This window comes from Solanum lycopersicum, chromosome 3, assembly GCF_036512215.1.
Source record: "Solanum lycopersicum chromosome 3, SLM_r2.1".
NCBI lineage: Eukaryota > Viridiplantae > Streptophyta > Magnoliopsida > Solanales > Solanaceae > Solanum > Solanum lycopersicum.
Window position 1 is genome coordinate 21,266,202 of NC_090802.1, and position 18,482 is coordinate 21,284,683.

An 18,482-nucleotide genomic window follows, 5' to 3' on the forward strand; every position below is an offset into this window, starting at 1 on the left:
GATTCATAGAGGTGGTTGTAAGTCAGAGAAATTCCGCAAAGAAAAATTAAATATATTCTTTTAATGTTTTTCTATAATTTCATATCTCATTTAAAGCTTTAATCATTTTACTTTATATTCCTACTTCACTTTTGGTCAGGTTACTTTCGATTTCTTTTCAATTTATTTATTCAGGTCAATTATTTATTTAATTCAATCCTATTGCATATGGTACATTTCATGTATTGATGCCATTTGGGTTGCATCATTTTATGATTCAGTTATAGGTGCTCATAATATCAGGCGTTTAGTGAGATCTTTTTTCATCAGTAGTTGGGGAGACCTTCGAAATATTACTACTACCAGATTTCACTATTGAAGAGATCCAATTAAGTTAGTTTAGTTTATTCAATTTTTAGTGAAACAATTAAGTAGTCATGGGTCTTGTTCCAACACTTATCTTCAATTGGTAAAGGCGTCATAGATAGAGAAAGTTAATAAGTCATTTCAATATTTAGTATTCAAAAGTTTTAAACATCATCATCATCATCATCGTCATTCTCATCATTTATATTTAGTGTTATTACAAACTTTTGCATGATATATTTTAAAGTGATTTTAAATGTTTATTTTATAAGATTTTTGCGTGTATGTTTAGTCTTTTGCTCAGTAATCAGTCAAGTCAATGATTTGCTCGAGACCATCAATGGTTTTCAAGTATAAGTCATATATGGAGTGTAATTTTGCAACGTGACACAAACGACATATCTTGTGCTATAAAAATGATTGAGGAACTCTTGCTCTAAATTCTCCAACAATCTATGAAATCAAGTTTGAAATATGTATATCAATCAAAGATATTTTCTTTGAGAGATCGAATGAACTGTTTGACGAGATAATCACCATATGTTCCAACTTCATTGCAAGTCTTGACAAAATGCGCTATGTATGTTGTTTGAGAGTTTCTTTACCATAAAATTATTGTATCGTAGGAGGTTGATAGCCCCCAGGCATCTCCAAGTTATTTTTGTGTATACGACTTTGCATATGTGAGATAAAATTTGAAGGAGGACTCAGATTGTCTTTGATGCCCTTTATTGTAAAATCTATCAATTGGAATCAAGCCTTCAGTGAAGAGATGGATATATTTAATATTTGTTTGCTTTATGCAATACTCTTCTTGTCTTGAATTCTGAGAAGATTTGTAGGTGCTTGACTTTATAGTCTTTCAATTATGTTATCCATCTTATTTGTTAGTTAGAAATGCTTAACATCTTGTTCGTGTATACACTTTGTCAAACCTTGAATTGCTTTAGTCAAGATTGTTAGTTATTCTTCTAACTTGAACTTGACCTTAATCTTGACTTGTACTTGGATTCAAGGACCTTCTAGCTTGATTATGAATCTTGATTTGTACTTAAATTCAAGGGTTTTGAGCTTGTTCTTGAATATGATGGTTTTGATTTTGAGTGCTTGAGTTCTTAAACTTGTAGCTTATAGAGAAATTGCGGTGTTTGATTCACGAGCTCGCTTTGTCTTCTCGTTAGAATTTTAGTGTTTTTTTTCTAAATTACGAGAACGTATATTATAGCTATAGAATGAGGGAGTAATGCTGAAAATAGGTTTTTCTTCAGCCTATTATATTTAAGTGGCATGACATATAAGACTTAAGCAAATTAGACTCTTTGTAGCCCAAGTTAATGGACTAGTCCAATGAAATTGAGCTTTTAAGTAAATTCATATTTATAGGATTTAAATAATCGAGGGATAATTTCAGAGGCCTCCCTCGATGTTTTGCTCTATAAAACTCATCTCCCCTATGATTTACGATATTATGCTAACTCTGTTATTTTGATTTTTATAACCATTTTTTAGATATATTTAAGATAAATATAAATTAACAATGATTGTACAAATTCGTCCTTCTTTATATTAAGTTCTTTATATAATTAAAAAAATAACTTATTTAGTAAATACTTCAAAAACAAATTCAAATGAAGAAATGTGTATCTTTGTTGTTCGGTAAACAAGAACACATGTCTACCGTATTTGGAACAAAAGAAACTGTGAAAAATTTCAAGGGAAAAGATAAGAAAGCGCCAACAGATTGAGAAAAATAGTTATCCAACTTCACACTCGAGGCAACCATGATCAACTATTGCATAACTTAAATAGTTATCCTAACTAGGACATACAAATATTGTCTAGTTTTTGTCAGTACAAAAGAACCTTTTTTTTAGGTCTAAATCCTAGAGACTATTGAAACTAGAAATCTGTAAATGATTCAATTTTGGTTAAATAAAAGTTCTACATTTGACAAAAATAACTTATTTGTGCTAATTTATTTCTAAAGTATTTATGAATAAGTTATATTTTTTAAAAATAATATACATTAATATGAAGAAGTTAATATAAAGAAGTACAAATTTATCAAGTCATAATTGTTTTACATTTACTTTAAATATGTTTACAAAATTATTATAAAAACAAAATTAAAACAAGAGAGGTAGACTTAATATTACAAACTAGAGGGGAGGTTAGTGTTATAAAACAAAACATAAAGGAGAATCTCCAAAATTATCCCAATAATTAAGTGCTTGATTAGTTTGCCTTTTGGTTTATGACTTATAAGCAAAAAATCATAAGTTAAGATTTCTAACTTATTACTTTTGATTTATTTTTGTTATGTTGGCTTTAAAATAAACTTATAAACACTTTTTAACTTTATCAAGCATTTCAAAACTGTTTAAAAACTATTTTGGCTTTAAAACACCTAAAATAAGTCAATTAAATGGACATTAATTTCATTATATTAATCCACAATATTTATTTGGACTAATATATTCAAAAATTAATATAATCCTAATCATTTTATGAATTTATATTCTATAAATTCTACATAATTACAATACTAATTCATCTTATCAATGATTATATTCCACTATGCAGATGGAAAAATTATTTTCTTGGAGAGTTTATTAATTTAGAAATGTTTTATATACATTGTTTATCTAGTCGAAAAAAAAAGAGAAAGTAATCCGAAGTGGGAATTGTTGGTTCTAAGGAACCCCCGTCTCCCTCTAATACTAGTAGCCTCTCACTTCAATCCTCTATTGCATAATCCTCTATTGCTCTGAGAAAAGTGAGTGAGTGAGAGAGAGCAATGGAGATGTCAATGGCTTCTACAACTCCATGTTTCTCCCTCCCCAAGAAAACTTTTTGTATTTCCACTCCTCTCCTTAAGAAACAATTGTTTGGTACTACTTTGCCTGGTTGTTTATCTGCTAAACTACCCCTCAAACTCAACCCAATTCATACTTCTATAAAATGCGCTGTTTCTGAGGCTACTCAAGCTCCATCTGGTTAGTTGTATTATTCATTCTCTGCCCTTTTCTTTCTGTGAATAATTAAGTAATAGGGAGGGGACATTTCTGATTCAGAATTCTTGTTGTAATTCAGCTTGTTTTGAGGAAAAAATGGTACTTTGGAAAACATGAATTTTGTTGTACAGAATATGTAGTTAATGATTGCCTTTCTGTGTCTTTACAGCCTTAGAGAAGAAGAGCCAATTGATGAGGAGAAGTGATATACGGAATATAGCAATTGTTGCACATGTTGATCATGGGAAGACTACATTGGTTGATTCAATGCTCAAACAAGCAAAGGTTGGTAATGACATGACTATCATTATGTTCTTATGGTACCTTTTTATCTTGGCTAGTATAAGTTAATGCTATGCAATTTAAACGACTTTACTATCCTTATGGCTTAATAACATGCTCTTCATCCTCAACATTCTATTGAGATATTCATGTTGGTAGAAAAAGTATTTTTCTAAGTTTGGTGAATCAAAGTGTTGAGTGTTGACTTCCCTCCTCTTCAATTTAGAGCAAGTTATTAGGAATGGTGTTGGTGATTCTTGAATGGTATTGGGAGAAATACCTGGTGCTTAAGAATTTAAGAGCAAGTTGTTAGGAATATTGTTTGTGATTCTTGGTGGAATCTGTGTATTTGATGTTACACCTTTGCTGTCTGAAAATAAAAGAAAGTGTTCTTTTATTTTTTTAAAAGTAATGTTGTAAAACCTCTTCGTCTCCTCAAAATCATCATAAAACTTATAAAGTTTAGTTTAGAAGTTGATATCATTGTTATGTTTTTGGGTTGATTTCTCTTTAAAACCATTTGAATAAAGTATTAAAGTTCAATTTTGTTGCAATTTTCCATTGCAGGTTTTTCGTGATAACCAGTTTGTACAAGAAAGGATCATGGACTCCAACGATATAGAGCGTGAAAGGGGAATAACAATACTTAGCAAAAATACATCAATTACTTACAAGGATACAAAAATCAACATAATTGACACTCCAGGGCACTCTGACTTTGGTGGTGAAGTAGAACGCATCCTCAATATGGTTGAAGGAGTTCTCCTTGTGGTACTTTGATTACATCTACTACAAACTTTATAAGAGGGACCATTTCCTATTTAATAATATCAATCATGATGGCTGGGTTTTCTTAGTTAGTTTTTTTCTTTGCTCTTCTGTGCCAAGATTTGGCTATGTTTTTGTTTACTTATTTAGGTTTATTTTTCTGCTGGTTAAAAGAATGAAGATCTGAAAACGGTAAAAAAAGAAAAGCAGTCAACCAGGCTAAGTTTTTAGGACAGGGACTGAATATGCTAAGTTAATGTGACATTGCTGTCAATTTCAACTTACTGTTAGGCTTCCGTTTTGAGTGTAAATATTAGACCTTTATGAATATGTTACTACAGGTATTTGCTTCATTCTCAAAAATAGTATTTGCTTCCAAAATGTGAAGTTCATTTGGATTACTTGACATGAAAGAAAGGAGATTAATTTGATGAAATGTAGGTTTAGAACTACTTAAAATGTTAATTGTAGTTTATGAGTCCCAAAAAATATTATGTAGTAGTTTAATTTGCAGCAAGGTAGTTCTAGATCGCTCAAATTATTAAATGAAGATGAATAATTGGGGTTGTTAGCCGGCTAATCATTGATCCCTTTGCTGCTTCTACTTTGAGCAATGAATTATCTACTTTGCCCCTTTCCTTTTTCTCTTTTATCCAGGTGGGTACCAAACTGCGGATTTCGGGAACCGTGGAATTGGAAAGGTGTCCGAGTTTGACTCAATAACTTGTACTTTAACTAATTTAGTAAATCCCTTAGGCCTTAATCCTAATAATATGTTTTCTTATTCAACATTAAATCTATATGATTAGTGAGGTTTAAATGTTAAATCACTTGGTGAAGAGATGAAATACATCTCCTTTCATCCCGTTTTATATTAGGAATTTACACCAAAGCATTATTTGGCACTTTGATTACAATTCAATTTGTTGTGGTAAATAAAAAATCAAGTTGCTGTTGGATTTCTGGTACGAGGTTGATTTCGTAATTAATACATTATTGCTCTTACTTTAGTTTGAATCTTTTTCATGTTGGTTAGATAATCAAAATTAGGTCACCTGTCTTTGGTTATAATCAGAGACGGATCCTAGATTTGAAGACGACGGGGGCATTATTATCTTAACATAAACGCCAACAAAACTTCCAATGAAGGCTGAGGGATAGTTCCGTGTCAGGCTTGTCACTGGTAGTGTGAGCAGTGCTGAAAACACAAGTATATAGGTCAAATAAGGTTCTACACTAATAATTGAACTTTAACACTGTTTAAACAATTCAGAGAGATGCTCAGTGGTTAAGATTGTGCAAAATGTATGAATTGCTGCAGGTTTGATTCTCAGCTCTCTCATTTTTGCTTATTGTTTCCTGAAACTATAAGCCATTTAAATTTAAACCAAAAAAGAAACTATAGAAAAGGGACATTTGGGATTCAATCCCGGGCCACAATTAAGGGAAGCAACGGCTGCACCCAATGTGCTCCCAGCCCGCTTTCCTTTGTTTGGGTGCACAAAATAAAATATATAAGTTTCTCAAGGTATATACACATACATAAATATTCCAAAGTAATGGGCGCGTGTGCACCCCCACCCTTCCACATGGGTCCACCTATGGTTATAATTGGGATGTAAAAAGTTGGTGACTGCCATAAATATTAGAATAATGCTTTCATCTGTGATACAGCTTCACAGTTTTACATTACGCAATAACGAAAGAAGTATGTGATTACAAAGATCTAGTGCATGCTTCACAGTTTTGAGTTGATGGAACGGTTTGCTTCCTTTTTATGAGCCAGGAATATTATAGTGTTTTCTTCTGCTGTACACATTGTTTTAATCTATCTTTCAGTGCCATTTATAGTCACATTGTAGCCCTTTTCTTTTGGTTAAATTCTTAAAATGCTTCTTCTCTCATGGTGGAGTTTCTGCTTTTTTGCTATTTATGCCTAAGTATTTATTGTCTCTGTATATTATTTTCCTGATGGATTTTCTTCACATAAACCTACAATCATGGTCTCTTCTATTTTTGTTTCTTTTGATTACCACTATAACTGTGCTCTTTTTGGATTCACCCTGATTTCTATATATTTCTAGGTAGATTCTGTTGAGGGTCCAATGCCACAGACAAGATTTGTCTTGAAGAAGGCTCTGGAGTTTGGCCATGCTGTAGTTGTTGTAGTCAATAAAATTGATAGACCTTCTGCTCGTCCAGAGTTTGTTGTCAACTCTACGTTTGAGCTCTTCATTGAACTTAATGCCACCGATGAACAGGTACATTTCTTGCCATCTGCTTTTCAGAGTAAAAATGTATCCTTGATATTCTTTTTCATTCATCTTATATTAATTGAATACTGTCCTTAAAACCCCCCCTTCCCCCCCAAGAAAAGTAAAGGAATAAGGATTCAAAAAGAAGAAGAAACAAAGCAATAGCTCTACATACTGATTTGTGACATATAGAAACCCTTGTTATAATGTTAAACAGATACACATGGAACTACAACTAGTCTCACATTTGAGACTAGTTGTACCATGAACATAAAAATATTCTCTCGAGTTATTTGGGTATTCTTGAAACAGGAACTTCTTAATTGAAGATACCTGGCAGTTATTAGAATTAGGGTCCACTATTAACCAGTTGAGCTTTCTGGGATTGTTGGTACCTTATGTAAGACATTGATTTTGATCTCTATCTCATTGTCCTCTTCTCTGCAGTGTGATTTTCAGGTAATATATGCCAGTGGTATCAAGGGAAAGGCAGGACTATCACCTGAAAATTTGGGTGAGGATCTTGGCTCATTATTTGAGGCCGTCATCAGATGTATTCCAGGGCCCAAGATTAATAAAGATGGTGCACTTCAAATGCTTGTTAGTTCTTTCTTCACCTTTCCTCTTTTATTTATCCTATGATAAAGCTGCTGGTCTGCATATTTTTTTATGCAGTAAACCATCTTTAGTTTCTTTAATGGCTTTCTTTAAAAGATGCAAATTTGTTCCTTTCGTAATGGGTGCTTGCATCAAGATGTATTCTGGAAGCTCTTTATTGTGGGGTAAATGTCGGAAGGCTTTGGAAACAGTTGAAGCATTGAAAAACACCTTAAGCACTGCTACACAGGAAAAAATAAATAAAATGACCTCTAGTAGTACTGATTTCTTTCAAGAGGGTGTTTCGATAGCAATGTGGATAGCTTGTCAAAAATGTATGAAGTTTCAGCCTTGTAGGTTCTGTGCTGAAACCTCATCTGTAAAGGCTGAAACTTCATCTGTATGTAAGATCTTAGAGTGGTGACAATGCTTACTCAGATGTTGGCTCTTCTGCACCACTAAGTACTTTGTAGTTCTTCTTGAAAAAGGAGCCGTAATTATGGATTTTCTTATTTAACTGATCAATAAACATTATAGGCTACAAATATTGAGTATGAAGAACATAAAGGGCGCATAGCTATTGGACGTGTGCATGCTGGAAGTCTGCGCAGGGGAATGGATGTGAAGGTAGGTCATACCATCTTCTCTCATTTGGGGTTGTTTATCCTATGAAAGCTCTTACATCAATCCTTTTTATTCCCTTGCAAACTGCTGTTGTTCCTGTTTATACACACTAGACACTACATTCAATTGCTTGAGATGTTATCAGTTAAAGTATTATTCTTGAATGAGTACCTTCTAGATCAGTTTGTCCTACCAATGGAGCTCAAATTGACTTCTATACTGTCTTACTGCTTGCTTGCAGTGTTTAGTTATGCTCATGCAAGGGATCTGTTACGAGGATGCAACATAATTCCTCTCACTCACAAATTGAGCAAGATATAGAATTTCCTTTCTGATAACAGGAAAAATATATATATATATATATATATATATATGTACGTAAAAAATGGTGTGATTCTATGTGCGTATTATAGTTCTCAGTCATACTTGCTTATCAAGAGATTATTTTTTAAGAGGCTTATCAAGAAGTTGAAGAGGCTTATCAAGAGATTTTTAGTTTCTCCGATGTTAGTGTGTTAGTAACATGCATTAAAGGAAGTCTTTTCTGTCACTTGAATCTTGATAGATGTTATGTCTCTACGTTAGGTGCATTAACAGTTGAGATAACAAACTAATCTTCTTCATTATGGGAAGGCTAGGTTATCACGCATGAACAAAGTTTGAAGTTCCAAAAATTCCAGTCTACCCTTTCTTGTTTTACTATGAGATCAAAGAAGACATCCACACACTTGTACACATTTTTTGATACGGTAATAATTTAATCAATTATGGGAATATCTCCCATATACAAGCAGTGTATGTGTGTGTGTGTTGTTTACAAGCTCACACACTTAACAAGAGAGATGTAACCTCTCCGACAGAAGTTCTCTAGTAGCCAAAAACAATGTTTTCTATAGCTGGATGTATGCGTATATTCTAAGTTAAGAGCATTGCAGTTGATCTGATTGATGACAAACCAATCTTCATAGCTCATGCTGACCGAATGCAAGTCATGAGTCTCCATCCATTCTTCCACCTCTAGTTGTCAAATTTAGGTTGAGAAGTTGAGAATATAAGACCAAATGCGAGGATACTTCATTGATCTTATGCTCTGATTGATGTATAATTCCACAAATACATATAAACCTCTGGTGCTGATCTTAATTGTTGATCTTAGGATCTCGTATATTTGTGTCGACTAAATGTGACTAAGACTGTTGCTTGCCTTATTGCTTATCAAACTTTTTGAAATAATAATTTTATAAAAAAATCATTTTTTTCATGGAACTTGTTATACATGCTAGTTCTATCTACGTGAGAAGTGCGTTCTTTTACTTTTCAATTTCTTTTCTTGACGAGTTATACAATAACCTTGTCAGATATGTACATCTGAAGACGCATGCAGATTCGGCAGAGTAAGTGAGTTATTTGTGTATGAGAAATTCAGTAGAGTTCCTGCTGAAACTGTTGAAGCTGGAGATATTTGTGCGGTGTGTGGCATTGATGATATTCAGGTATGAAAACTGAATACATTGGTTGGTTGGTTTATATACATTACTTGTCATTTGAGATAATTGCAAACATATGATGCAAAGCAGTTTATGAACCACTGTTCTTCTTTTGTAAACTTAGATCGGAGAGACTATCGCTGACAAAAGCGATGGAAAACCATTACCTTCAATCAAGGTTGAAGAACCTACAGTGAAAATGTCATTTTCAGTCAATACATCCCCCTTTGTTGGCCGTGAGGTAAATCACTATTTAGTAACATCTTTTTTTACTTGTTTTTTCATACCATGGAAGGGAAAAACTATAGAGTTGACTTTCATTCTGAAAAATGCATTGCTTCTTTCAATTTGTACTATTTCGTCTTACAATGGCATATAAGCATGCTTTCTTCTTTATGTGGTTGTTTCTTTTGCCGTCTAGATCCTACTTTTTCGTCTTACAATGACATTTTAAAGCAGGCTTTCTTCTTTATGTGGTAATTTTTTTGCCGTCTAGATCCTACTTTTTCTATTTGGGAAAGGATTTCAGTTACACACCCGTTCTTTGTGGCGTCTTGTTACCCCCAATCTTTTTTTGAGTTGACCTTGAATGATATAGGTATAATACATAAACGTGCCCTTTAACTTGGCCTTAGCTTACATTTATGCGCTCCAACTTTGGGTGTGCACAAGTGGACACTTAACTTGTATGAAGATGAACAAGTAGAGACACACATACTTAATGACATGATATAAATCAGTTAGAGTATCTCTCACGCGAATTGCCAAGTAGGACATGTGTGTCTACTTGTTCAACTTTATACAAGTTTATCTGTCCACTTGTTCACACCCAAAGTTAGAGGATATAAATACCAGTTGAAGCCAAATTAAAGGGTTATTATGCCAATGCCATAATTAGATCTGATGTAAGTCGTGATACATATTTTACCACTTAATATATTTATTTTTCACATTTTCTTCTCCTTCCTTCTTCCTCCTCTTGCCCTCCACTACTAGAGGTGTCAGATGGGCGGGTTGAGCTGAATTTAAGTAGGTCAAAATGGGCTGAATTTCCCAAAATTTATTTTGGCTGAAATGCAGGTCATAATCAAACTTGCCCAATTTCTTACTGAATTTTAAATGGTTCATTTGTTCTTTTGTACTCCCTCGTTTCAATTTGTTCGTATGTTTTTGACTTAACATGGTGTTTAAGAAAGTAAAAAAAGAACTCTTATATCTTGTGGTCTTAAACTAAAGATATGTCAAATGTATTAAAATGTCCTTTAATCTTCTGGTCCTAAACATGTCATATGAAAATTATGAAAGATTGCCAAAAAAGGAAAGACATTATTTTTCAAACCGACTAAAATGGAAAGTATGACAAACACAAATTAGAGGGAGGGAATGATATTTTAGTACCTAATAAAACTATTTTTTTCCTCTTTATTATGGCTTATGTATAACACGATCAAACAAAAAATATTTTAACAAGACTCCTTATGGGTCAATTTGGGCTACATATCAACCTAGATACTATGGGCTGAAATGGACTGAAGCCTGAGCTAATAATTGGGCGGGTCAATAACCAATCCAAACTTAGGTGGGTTATGTTTTGGGCTAATTCTATCACCTTTATCCACAACCACCGGAAAAATAACGGATCAACTTTGAATTCATCCTTACAAGATTCATTACAAAAAAGTTCACTTACCAAAGCTAATGGACTGCGAGTCTTTACAATTGCACTTGTCCGTTGCTTTGAACTAAATCTAAATGTCTCAGTAGGTTACTATGGACTTCTTTCAATGATGGACTAAAGAAGTTGTCTTTCAAATTCTTTTTTCCAATTTCATTTTTGATATGATTATCGCTGGTGAATGTAATGAAATTGCAGAAACATACAACATATTTAGGAAACTCCCCACCATTACCGTTTTCAATTTTTTTTTTTAGGAAAATCTAGCCCAATAAGGTGTAACACAGTAGATAAGAGGAAACCTACTATTCAAGAGGTTTCTCTCGACTCGAAATGGGAGCAGATTTGAAAAAGAAAAATTTTAAAGTCTCTCTAACGATGATGATAATGGAGTCAATACAAGTAGTTTCTCCATCATCAGAAGGACATCATTGATCTATCGACTGCAACCAAGTTCCATCCAAGAAGAAACAAAGAACAGAGATATCTACTAAATGGAACCCCACAATTTTCATCATCAAAGATGATGATTTGACGTTGTGTAAGCCTTCACTCCTTCCTTTGTAGTTGAGATCCCCATGTTTGATTTCTCTAAATCTGAAGTCTCATTTGTTTAATGCTTGTTAGAGTGGGTAAGAGTTCCCTTGGTTGGGGGATGGACCGGTGATCTCCTTATATGGACTTGAGCAATCCTTCCCTCATGAATTAGCTTTTGAGGTTGAGTTAGACCCAGGTGTCATATCTTTACATGGTATTTGAGCCACGTTTATCTCCGTTTGGGCTCCCAGTCCACACGCCAATTGGGTCTAGGCGTGAAGGAGGGTGTTAGAGTGGGTAAAAGTCCCACATTGGTTGAGAAATGGACTGGTGGTCTCCTTATATGGACTTGAGAAATACTTCCCTAATGAGCTAGCTTTTGGGGTTGAGTTAGGTCCAGGTGCCATATCTTTACAATGCTCATCGGATTCCTCTTCAACTATCGACCTAAGTCCTTTGGTCTTTATTTGACCCTATCAATAGTTGGCTGTCAAGTGCTTTTAAGGGGAGATTTAGGAGATGTTGGAGCAAGTACTGGTAGATGTGGTGGAAGGATGGTAGCTTATGGTGGTGGCGGCGCCGGTGAGGCTGGTTGTGGAGGAGAGAAGAAATAACAGAAAGTAGAGAGGAAAAAAAGAAGTAAAGCAGTAGGAATATATATATTTAATAAGAAATGTTAAAGAAGATTTTTTTTCACATTTTGTTTGTTTTTCACTATTTTTGAGAGTGTAATACACTCTCCGTACCACATCATGACTTGGGAGTAATAATTCCACTTCAAGATAGTCTATGGGCTAATAATCCTCTACAAAGGTTGCACGTGTAACTGAAAATCCAGCCTTAGTTCAATGTGGTATTTGTGCCTTTTTCCTTTTTTATTTTTTTTTATTTTTTTATTTTTAAGGTGAGATGTTGGGAGGTGGGACAAACAAAAGGTCATCTTCCTCTTCTCTTCTTTACAATGCAATACTTTGAGCAAATCTCACATCGGGAAAACACCCAAGACATGTCGGGTATATAATGAAGCGAGCCGCAGAGCCTAGTAACACGTTTCAAAATCATGCAGGTTGAAGTTAAATGTAGATAATATGACTAGTGAGCTGGGTTATTACATTTGGTGTTAGAGCTACTTGTGTGCAATCTTTTTTATGGTGAGTCGAATATCAAGGACTGAAATCTTACATTGCCAAATTCCTTAGGCTTTGATGTGCTGTTTAAAGTCATGAAGAAATAGGCCCAAACTCGACAATAACATGAGTAGAGTGATCTATTAGAAAGTCACAAACTTGGATGGGAGTCGAAGAAACCTCAACGAGGAAACGGAGTCCTTAAGAGGAAACAGAGTCCTTAAGAGGGGACGTATCTAACCATTTAGACAATCAAATGTGGCAATTAATAAGAAATTTTTTAGATTAAAAAGTCATGTTCAGTCATCTTAATCATGAGCATTAATTGTACCATAGAAATTGCAAGAAGGCAAAATTTTACATGTGTCCAACTACCTGGAAGTGATACTAGCTCAGATTCAATTTATAGATTTTTTTTTAATTTTGGGACTTCCAAAGTGTTCGACACAATTCTTCTAGTATATATTACATACAATTTTCACAACTTCCAATTGATCAAATTTGTAACTATTCAATTTTTAACTTTGAAGTGGTGTTTTCTATATAAAAGCAACTTTTCAACCACTATTTTCATATTTTATTCCGTCATTAATATAATACAGAAGTCTAAGTTAACAAAGTTAAAAGTCAAAATATTTATGTAAAATTATATGGAGAAATTGGAAGCTAAATGACATTAGAAACCCCCTGCTGTTGGACCCGAAAATGAGTAAACATTAAACAAACAATTCTGTTTTATTTATTAATGATGATATGGTAAATACCGGGAGCTATTCTAGCTGAAGTTATGCCAAACTTTTTGCTGCCCAAATCTTTGTTTCATTATACTCCATTCTATATACACACACATCTCGGTGCGTTATTTCCTGTTATGCTTTGAACCAGCTCTCATGTAGATAGCAATTGAGATCTGGGAACATGATAGATGGCACATTCTGTGCTGAAACCGAATTTGAAAACAACGCATAGTTTAATTGAAGAGCATTGTGTGACCTTTACCACAGATAGAACATGCTTGCTTTCATGGGAAATGATTTTAAACAATTTTATGTGTAGTTTAGTTGCAGAGTATTTCACAGATAGAACTTGCTTTCGTGGGAAATGATTTCAAATATTTTTCAGGGAAAGTATGTTACTAGTCGAAACCTAAGAGACCGGTTGTACCGTGAGCTGGAAAGAAATCTGGCAATGAAAGTTGAAGATGGTGAAACTGCAGATACGTTCATTGTCAGTGGACGTGGTACTTTGCATATTACCATCCTGATAGAGAACATGTAAGAAAATTCTATCACATACCTCGGACCACACTATCTTACTCATACTAAAAATCTGAAATGTTCAGGCGAAGGGAAGGATACGAGTTCATGGTGGGACCTCCTAAAGTGATAAATAAGAGAGTGAACGACAAGTTGCTGGAACCTTATGAGGTAATCATTGGCTGAGTTTGTTTTGTGTTTAACTGAACGAAATGGATAATGCACATAAGTTGAGATCATTTTTAATATATTATCCGTGTTGTATTTTTGGTAGCACTGTGGTAACGTCTCATGATTTTCCCTTTGGTTTGGCCCTTCCCCAGACCCACACATAGCGGGAGCTTAGTGCTGCCCTTTTTTTTTTCAATACATCTGGAAGATTGTCCAATATTGCTTTCTGTTTCTGTTTCTGTAGGACTTATCTGTTGAACTTGTATACTAGGAGAGTATTGTTTAATCTCTATCATTTGTTAGTCCTGACTTTTGTATTCCATATTTGCAGATTGCTACTGTTGAGGTTCCTGAAGAACACATGGGGTCTGTGGTTGAACTTCTGGGGAAAAGGCGTGGTCAGATGTTTGATATGCAAGGGCTTGGGTAAGTAAAAGTTGTCATGATGACCGGATATTTTTCAGAATGATTGGTAAAAGATTCTCTCAGCTAAGTGGAGTAGGTTTGGCATCATGGCACGTGGTATAGGATAGTTAAGACAATTCCAACTGTGAAGATTTGCTAAGAATCATGAGTCTTACACTAGGAAGTTAGGGAAGTACCTGTTCTTTGCCAACATCATTCCAAGCATAGTTTAAAAACATTGCTTTCAGTCTCAGAATATCTAATACAATCCTACTGGTCCTTAAAATGAGATCCTTCCTACCTAGATCTGGCAATTCAATAGTTTGTTGTCTGCTGAGATAGCTGTATGTTCTTAACGATAACAAGGTTCTAGTTGTGCTGAAAGTTGTGAGTTTGATTATGTGCTTCCGGTTTCCATTTCGATCCACAGTTGTGAGGAAAAAAAATTAAATTCTTAAAAAAAATAAAATGAAATGCTGATAATTATTCAATAAAACTGTTTTGGTTTATGTTTAGCTCAGCTGAAGAATACCATCAAGGAAAATGATAGATATTTGTGATGTATGTTTGCTCAGACTCTTCAAAAGTGTCAAATGGTGTGTCTCGGATCCTCCATAGGTAGTGCATTTTTGGAGGACCCGACTTCAATATGGCAACAGTTTAGGAGAGTCTGAGCAACTTAGTTTGTGATCAGATATGGACGTTAGGCTCATGGAATTAATTTTGGTCTTGTTTATTCAATATTTGTCCCAGGAGTGGCAATGTGGTTCTTTCAATTATTTGCATTATATGGACATCCTGCATTCTCATTAGTGATATGTTATATCAGAGGATTCATCCTGAAAAAAAGGGAACTTTTCTTGGTCTTCTTGCTTTATTGTCTACTGTGTTTTTATTCATTCTTGGTGATATTTTGGCTTTTTGAAAGGCACAGTTTTTAGCTGCAGAATACTTTTTCATTTTTATTCATTGAATACAATACACTAATGCAACTTATCTGTCAGGTCTGAAGGAACATCCTTCCTCAAATATAAAATACCTACCCGTGTTCTTCTTGGATTGAGGAATTCAATCTTGACAGCTTCTAGGGGCACAGCAATTCTCAACACAGTATTTGAGAGCTATGAATCATGGGCTGGTGATATTTCTACTCGCGATCTTGGTTCACTGGTAATTTTACACCTTCTGTACAATCTTCTCCTCAGTAAAGATCAAATTTTAAATTGGTTTTAAAGTCTTAGCAAATAGCAGATGGTCCAAGTTTTTTCAAAATTTTGTTTTTAACTTTAAAAAGATGTGATATTTAGTTGTTTTATTTAGTTTTTAAATATGAAAATTTTATCTGAAAACATTAACAAACTGATGTGCAATTTTACGCCAAAAATTGGATGCATTGATCCCCGTACTCTGAATTGTGCTTTTTCTGGAACAGAATGATATTATATTCTAAATTTTGCTTATATCATCATAGGTTGCATTTGAGGACGGAACAAGTACATCGTACGCACTCATGAGTTCTCAGGACAGAGGACAGTTGTTTATTGGCCCTGGAGTTGATGTTTATAAAGGTCAAATAGTTGGTATTCACCAACGGTCAGGTGACCTTGCCCTGAATGTCTGCAAGAAAAAAGCTGCAACAAATGTCCGTTCAAACAAAGAAGTAACAGGTAAAGTCAGCACCAAACTGAAAAATCTCAACCTTTTCCTACATAGAATTAAAATAAATTGTTAAGAAAATATTTGCTTACATATTGTCCCCATATTGTATCAAAGAGCTTAAGATTCTGCAATTCGAGCTGTTACGTAGAGAAACATGGTGTGTTATCTTGCAACTAGCTTCATTCCCTGCCTTAAACTATAGTTTCTAATTCTGCTTTGAACAGAGTCCAATATTATCCTGATAGCATGATTTAGGGTTTAGGGGGTGGGGGTGGGGGGTTTCACTACCTTCTTTTTCTGCTTAACTATAAAATTGTTCTTATGTACTTAACATTTTGATAGTATGTCTTTGCTTTTGTCCGCCTCATACTAACTGAAGTCCCATATCGTTACATGCAGTGGTTCTTGATACCCCACTAGATTTTAGTCTGGATGATTGCATAGAGTACATTCAAGAAGATGAGCTTGTTGAAGTTACTCCATCAAGTATCCGGATGCTGAAAAACCCAAAGTCTGCCAAAAAAATGCGATGAGGGTTCACATAGGACGAGGCAAAGAGATGTGATGAAGTATACATAGGACGAGACAATATACATGTTACCCAGCTCATCATTTCATTCAAAAGCCTCTCTCTTTTGGACAGTGCATACAGGATCATTAGCATGTTGGTACTTTTAACATGTGAATTGAACTTTTCGTTAATGCAGAGCTATACTGCATTCAAAGCCTTAAATACAATAGGTTGAAACCTTTTGGTAGTTGGATTTGGTTAGGCATACAAAGGCGTGGTATATTTCTCACAATTTGTATAGATAATATAATAGAGTGCAAAACAATTTGCAATATTTGGTATTGTAATAACTATTATAGCATTATCATATTCCATATTTTTGTGTAAGATGTGCTTAATGGGGTGCCCATTATTTATTCGAGTCAACATAAGACAATGATTTGGTTATATTTATTTTTCCTTCATATCTTATCCAGCTATTCATCCACGTAGATGCATAAATAGTACTCTACTTCACAAAATAGTTGTGCTTCTTAAACCAAGTAAACCATGCCTAATCTTAATATGGAATTTTTGTTTTCAGAAAGTGTAGAGAAAGCTTTCCAAATCTTTCTGAAATTATTTTAATCAAATGCCTTCAGAGAGTCTCTTTTCCAGATTTTTGAAAAAGCTGAAATATTGTCACTTGTGTTTGAAAATTGGCATAGCATGACAACTTGAAAGGTTGACTTTTATTAAAAGTTGTGAATTTTATGAAGAGTTGTTACTTTTATTGAAAGTTGTGACTTTTCGAAAAGTTATGACATTTATAAAGACTTTTTACTTTTACGGATGGTTGAAACATTGATGAAAGGTTGTGACTATTCCGGTAAGGCACAACAAACATTTGTTCACGCTATACTTTGTTGTCTATAATGTTCCCTTTCATTTTAAAACAACGAAAATTCTAAACTTCTTCTTTTTATGCACAATTAAATATTTGATTCTGAACTTCTTCTTCTTATTCTTCTGCACAATTAAATATTTATGTACTTTTCTCATGTTGAGTGGCTCACTGGCACTATTTTTTTTTGTATCATTACACTAGTGAATATAAACATTCATCTTGAGATGATCTATTTCTTTAAATCTCGGGTACTAGAGAGAAATGATTTCCTTAACAAAACACTGTGTATTCAATAAACTCAATTTTTCCTTTTTGTTTCATTATATTGTTACAAATCCGGGTATGTTTTTTTTTATAGTCATTAATTTATACTTATGATATTAATTTTTGTTTTTCGTCCATCTATTTCTATACAACATTATCCAAAGAAATTTTTTCTTCTCCAAGAGATCTAGCATAGAAATTTATATGATTTTTAGTTGTTATCTAATAATGTTAATATTAACAGGAGTAAAAAAAAAAAATACAAAGTCAAATTACATAACTAAAACTAACAATTAATTACAATTGTATGGTACACAATATTGACTATTCTCTTGAACCAAAGTACTCTTGTGAACTTTTTCCCATTATCTCTTACTTCTCTTACACCATTTTCAAGGATCTTTAATGTTTTATTCGTGATAAACTTCAATTTCTTAACACCATCATAATTATATTACATATTAAATTTTAATTTTGAAAGATTGCATTTTAATTTTAAAACACATAATGACTACATATTACTTATTGGTATATCATACGACAATGGCACCTTTGCTCTTGATAAACACACACACACACACGCGCGCACACACGCACGCACGCACCCACGCACGCACTC

The 18,482-nt window shown here is 33.9% G+C and overlaps 1 protein-coding gene across 1 annotated transcript; it reads left to right on the forward strand.

Annotated features, from left to right (window-relative positions):
• The first annotated feature begins 2,891 nt into the window (after nt 1–2,891).
• On the forward strand, nt 2,892–17,100 carry LOC101249052 (putative elongation factor TypA-like SVR3, chloroplastic). Its single transcript, XM_004234721.5, has 14 exons — nt 2,892–3,341; nt 3,529–3,644; nt 4,209–4,412; nt 6,494–6,670; nt 7,112–7,264; nt 7,799–7,888; nt 9,244–9,378; nt 9,497–9,613; nt 13,834–13,985; nt 14,054–14,138; nt 14,470–14,564; nt 15,548–15,713; nt 16,015–16,210; nt 16,602–17,100. Exons 1-14 carry the CDS (start codon nt 3,143–3,145, stop codon nt 16,733–16,735), a joined length of 2,019 nt encoding a protein of 672 aa, XP_004234769.2. The 5' UTR covers nt 2,892–3,142; the 3' UTR covers nt 16,736–17,100.
• Nucleotides 17,101–18,482: the final 1,382 nt, after the last annotated feature.

Coding starts and splice junctions, on each gene's coding strand:
- LOC101249052 (XM_004234721.5), top strand. CDS start 3,143: ATGGAGATGTCAATGGCTTCTACAACTCCATGTTTCTCCCTCCCCAAG. Junction 9,614..13,833: donor CCCCCTTTGTTGGCCGTGAG/GTAAATCACTAT, acceptor AATATTTTTCAG/GGAAAGTATGTTACTAGTCG. Junction 14,139..14,469: donor AGTTGCTGGAACCTTATGAG/GTAATCATTGGC, acceptor CCATATTTGCAG/ATTGCTACTGTTGAGGTTCC.